Source organism: Nicotiana tabacum, chromosome 20 (genome assembly GCF_000715075.1).
Source record: "Nicotiana tabacum cultivar K326 chromosome 20, ASM71507v2, whole genome shotgun sequence".
Lineage (NCBI taxonomy): Eukaryota > Viridiplantae > Streptophyta > Magnoliopsida > Solanales > Solanaceae > Nicotiana > Nicotiana tabacum.
The window spans coordinates 57,604,269-57,608,537 of record NC_134099.1 but is presented as its reverse complement, the minus strand read 5'-3'; the positions used below and the strand labels follow the sequence as shown (position 1 = coordinate 57,608,537).

The following is a 4,269-nucleotide window of genomic DNA, read 5'->3' as shown; positions in this document are numbered from 1 at the left end:
ACCATATTTTCTTATAAAAAATTATATTTAATATTCACCGCGCAATGCGCGGGTACAAATAGGCGAATAAGAATTAATTAAAGCATGTCAGTTACACCATTGTGACATAGCACATTAAATGTTTTATTTTAATCTAAAAGGTAATAAAGCTTGCAATAACATACAATACATTACTCCTACTAATCTCACTAACAAGACCTGACATGAGAGTACATGTCGTGATGAGTAAGAAGAGCGCTCGAAATTAATATGAAGATGTTACTGATTAAATTTTTTTTCTAGGAGTTCATACCCCAACAAACAAGAGATAATAATTATTAAGCATCTTAAAGATCTCTATCCCTGGTACACTCTGGAGGAAGGGTAGGGTACCTTTTCCTATCTGTACAATAGTTATAGATGGTGTATTTTTGGCGAACCCATTGAAGTCTTCTATGTTGAGGGCCATCTAATTCTTGGAAAGCCTTTTGTAGGGTGTGCATTCGTATCGGTTTATCGATAAATCGAATCGATTATTTGTTATCGGTTAATCGATTTATCGATTTCGATTTCGAAATTTTCCTTATCGAGTTATTGATTTCGATTTTGTCCTCTTCGGTTATCGGTTTATCGATAAACTGATAAGATATACTTAAAAAAAAAATTTACCATTATTCTATAATACCCTTTCCTTTACCCTAAGTCCCTAACCCTATTATTTCATCTACCACATTTAAGGAATGATCATATTTAAAGCTCAAGGGAATGAAGTTCAAATTAATGGAAAATAGAATTAGCCGTGACGATGTATTTTTTTTATACCGTTGGAGTGTTGATGACATACATTTGATCCTCTTAGTTTAGTTTCGTTGCATGTGCTTGTTGACACAATTTTTATGTTATAAACGGTGTTCGTCTTATTTTAGCTTCTTTTTGTCCATATTAGTTAAACGCGTTTATAGCGATATACTTTCCGTGAAATCCCACAAATTTTCTTATTGGTGTAATCGATAACCGAATCGATAAGCCCCAAAAATCGTAAATCGAAATTGAAAAAATTAAAACCATATTGAAACGATAACGATAAGCATATGTACATATCGATAATCGATAAGTAATTATCGATAAGGGTCAAAATCGAATCGATAAATCGAATGTACACCCCTAGTCTTTTGATCCCACCATTTCATGCCATTTGTATTACAAACTTGCACTTCTTGTGGGGTAACTGCCTCACAGCCATCTATGTGGAATGAAGTGTAGGAAGCAGTGAATGGTGCTTTTGACCAATCCGTTTTCTCTAATCCTCCTCTTGTAGCCCAGTCGTCAGCATTCCACAGGCTTGAATAGATCTTCATCGGCTGATTGAATGGGAATTCCACACCTGTCTTTCGAATTCTTGAATACTCGTCGTCCACAAAAATCCTGCAATCCACAACCTAGATTAGCGGTTGAAATTTAAAAATAGCCAGATTTACAAGTGATCATTCAAAAATAATCGAAATTTAGCTATTTTTCATGTAAAGATAAATTTGAATAAAAACACTGTTTAAAATCCGGAAAATACTCCATCATAATATACTGGAATTCCAGTATAATTTACTGGACTTCTAGCATAATATAATGGAGTTCCAGTATAATATACCGGTCCAGCATAATATGCTGGAAGTTCATACACAAGTGCATTGATCTCCCGTATATTACGCTGGAACTTTTCGTGTTGCAGCAAAATAGTGACTATTTTTCAATGACTTTGCAAACGCTGATTATTTTTGAATGACCAATCCGAAAATTGGCTAGCCCGTCCTATTTTAACTAGATTAGCTGGTGATACAAGGCTCAATTGCAAAAATAATTTTTTTTGGTTAAACCTTCTTTAAGATTAAAATAGTTACTCCCTTCTGTCCAAATAAGTGATTTTTTGGGCCTTTTTTTTGTGGTCCAAAATAAGTGATTTTTTCAGATTTCAAAAATGAATTAACTATTTTTTTCCTGCATTGCCTCTAGAGTAAATAGTGTTGGAGTGTGTGTTAGGAGTGGTTATATGAAGAGATAGTAAAGGTTAATATGGTTAATTTCATTACTAATTAATATTAAAAAATAAATTTTTTTAATCTGTGTGAAAACAACTAAAAATTCACTTATTTTGGACCGGAGGGATTACATCATATTTCAAGTTCATTTTAGGCACGAGATACTAAAAAGCAAAAAAGAAACACTCTATCCATATATCTGAAGTATGAGAATCTGACCATTGATTTCTTAATTACTGCTATTTAAAAACTATTCTAAAATTATATCCTACAGTTAGAAAGGGAAACAATTCGAATCCTGTTTTTTTTTTTCTTTTCTTGGAGGTCCGAATGAAGTAATCAGTTCCTCTTTTATTTGCTCAAAATACTTAGATATAACTAAACTACAAGAAAAGGAGGATACAGCGATACTTAATTAGTCATCTTTCTATTTTAAAAAGAATCTGACCATTGTCTCTGTTTTGAATATTTAGAAATGTAATCCCAGGAAGGTAAAGGAAGTTACACAATCTGAAAGGTGTTCCAGAGAACGGAATATGAATGGAAGTCGTTGGTTGGATCAAACCAGAGATAGATCCTCTGCTCCCTGTCTCCTTTACCTCCTGTAAATACATTGGTCTGTAATATGTATGGCTCACCTGTCCTGTTCCCTAGGAATTCAAAATCTATCTCATCGTGTTCTGCGTTGTTTGATGACAGCTGAATATATATATATATATATATAACCAACATATATCACTTTAAAAGACCAAAACTAATGTGTTCAGCTAAACTCGTGACTGAAGGGCAAGTTCCGCCCATACAACTTACGTAAAATGCAGTAACAACACCAGCGGAGTCTCCACCAACAAGCCTCAGTTTCATGCTAAAGTGCCCAAATAGATATGATTTCTTTGACTGAAATCCAGCTCCTTCATTCATACAAATCAAATGAAAAAATTAGACAAAATAAGGAGAGAAAAAAACAGGCAGCTATATTAGTACTAATTAATATTAGTACCTGAAGACCTGTCAAGAACAAGATCAGCAGTGGAACCACCATTGAGGTACTTGATGTCACCCACACCATTGAGGTACTTGATATGGTGACTGGACCAACTGGGTTCATAGTTGTTCCAAAAAGGCACATCCAGTGCCTTCCTCGGCGCCCCACAACTGCCCAGTATTGACAAATTTATCAAAACAAACCAACTAAAAATCCCTTCATACCCATTATCCTAGCTCTCTGTGATGTATGTCTATTTTGTACTGTTAATGGATGAGGGAAGTTAAAGGGATACTATACTAGTTCATTATTTATAGGGGATTTCGAGTGTTGAAAAAGAACACTGGTCATGTGTGTCAACAGAACGTTGAAGCAAGTGAGATATTGTCAGATTTTTCGGTGCTATGTTTAGACTTCCAACTGTATAGTATAACTGTCCAAGCGCAAGGCTTTTGTCTGGTGCACATTGGGCGAGTAATGCACATGTTTTCAACCAAACGAAATTAAGAGTAATTTAGCCTCACTTAAATCTCTAGCGAGTGGAACACAAGCTCTCATCAACCGACAGACATATTATTGACGCACCTAGCTAGGAATAGAACTAAACCATGTGTGTGGATCGCTTTTCTGCCTAAATTTTGACCGCTGCTACGGCTCCCTATGTGCTGTGTTACACAAGGACCAGTAGGGTGCCCGCCGCGCAAAATCATTTTCTCTGTTAACTTCTTGCCGCGTTCTTGGTTTGTTTTATTCATTATTAGGCTATTTCGATAGCATTACTATTGGAATTGATACATTAATATCTTCCGTTCACCTGTTATGCTAAAATATAAAACATAAAGTAACAATATAAATTTAAGATTTTGACTAATATAAAATATATTTATTTTAAAGCAATAATATCGGGTACCTAGTATTACATATTATTGACATGATGATTTAAATATATTAAAATATATCATTCAATATAAATTAAAAATCTACTTATAAATCACTATATCAAAGAAGAGATCTATTTATAATAGAGAGAATATTCTAAATAGGAATAGGAGAAAGAGAATAAAAAACAACAAAAATAAAAAAGAGAAAAAGGTATGGTAGAGAAAAATTAAATTAATAAGGGATAAATTAAAAAATATAAATTTATTGAAAGAATATTTTTGTCTTGAATAAATTAATTTTCTGCTTTTGCTTCTTGGAAGAAGCAAGAATTTCTAGCTTTTCCCCAAAAGCAGAAAAACTGTTTCTGCTGCTGCTCAAAAGCACTTTTTT

General features: G+C 33.7%; 1 protein-coding gene across 1 annotated transcript; it reads right to left on the bottom strand.

The window, feature by feature from the left end:
* Positions 1 to 1,017: 1,017 nt before the first annotated feature.
* LOC107769926 (putative xyloglucan endotransglucosylase/hydrolase protein) lies at positions 1,018 to 3,752 on the bottom strand. Its single transcript, XM_075240170.1, has 5 exons — positions 3,672 to 3,752; positions 3,013 to 3,229; positions 2,823 to 2,923; positions 2,518 to 2,711; positions 1,018 to 1,404 (listed from the first exon to the last, which is right to left on the bottom strand). The coding sequence occupies exons 1-5, from the start codon at positions 3,750 to 3,752 to the stop codon at positions 1,098 to 1,100; spliced, it is 900 nt and encodes a 299-aa protein (XP_075096271.1). The 3' UTR covers positions 1,018 to 1,097.
* Between the last annotated feature and the right edge of the window lie 517 nt (positions 3,753 to 4,269).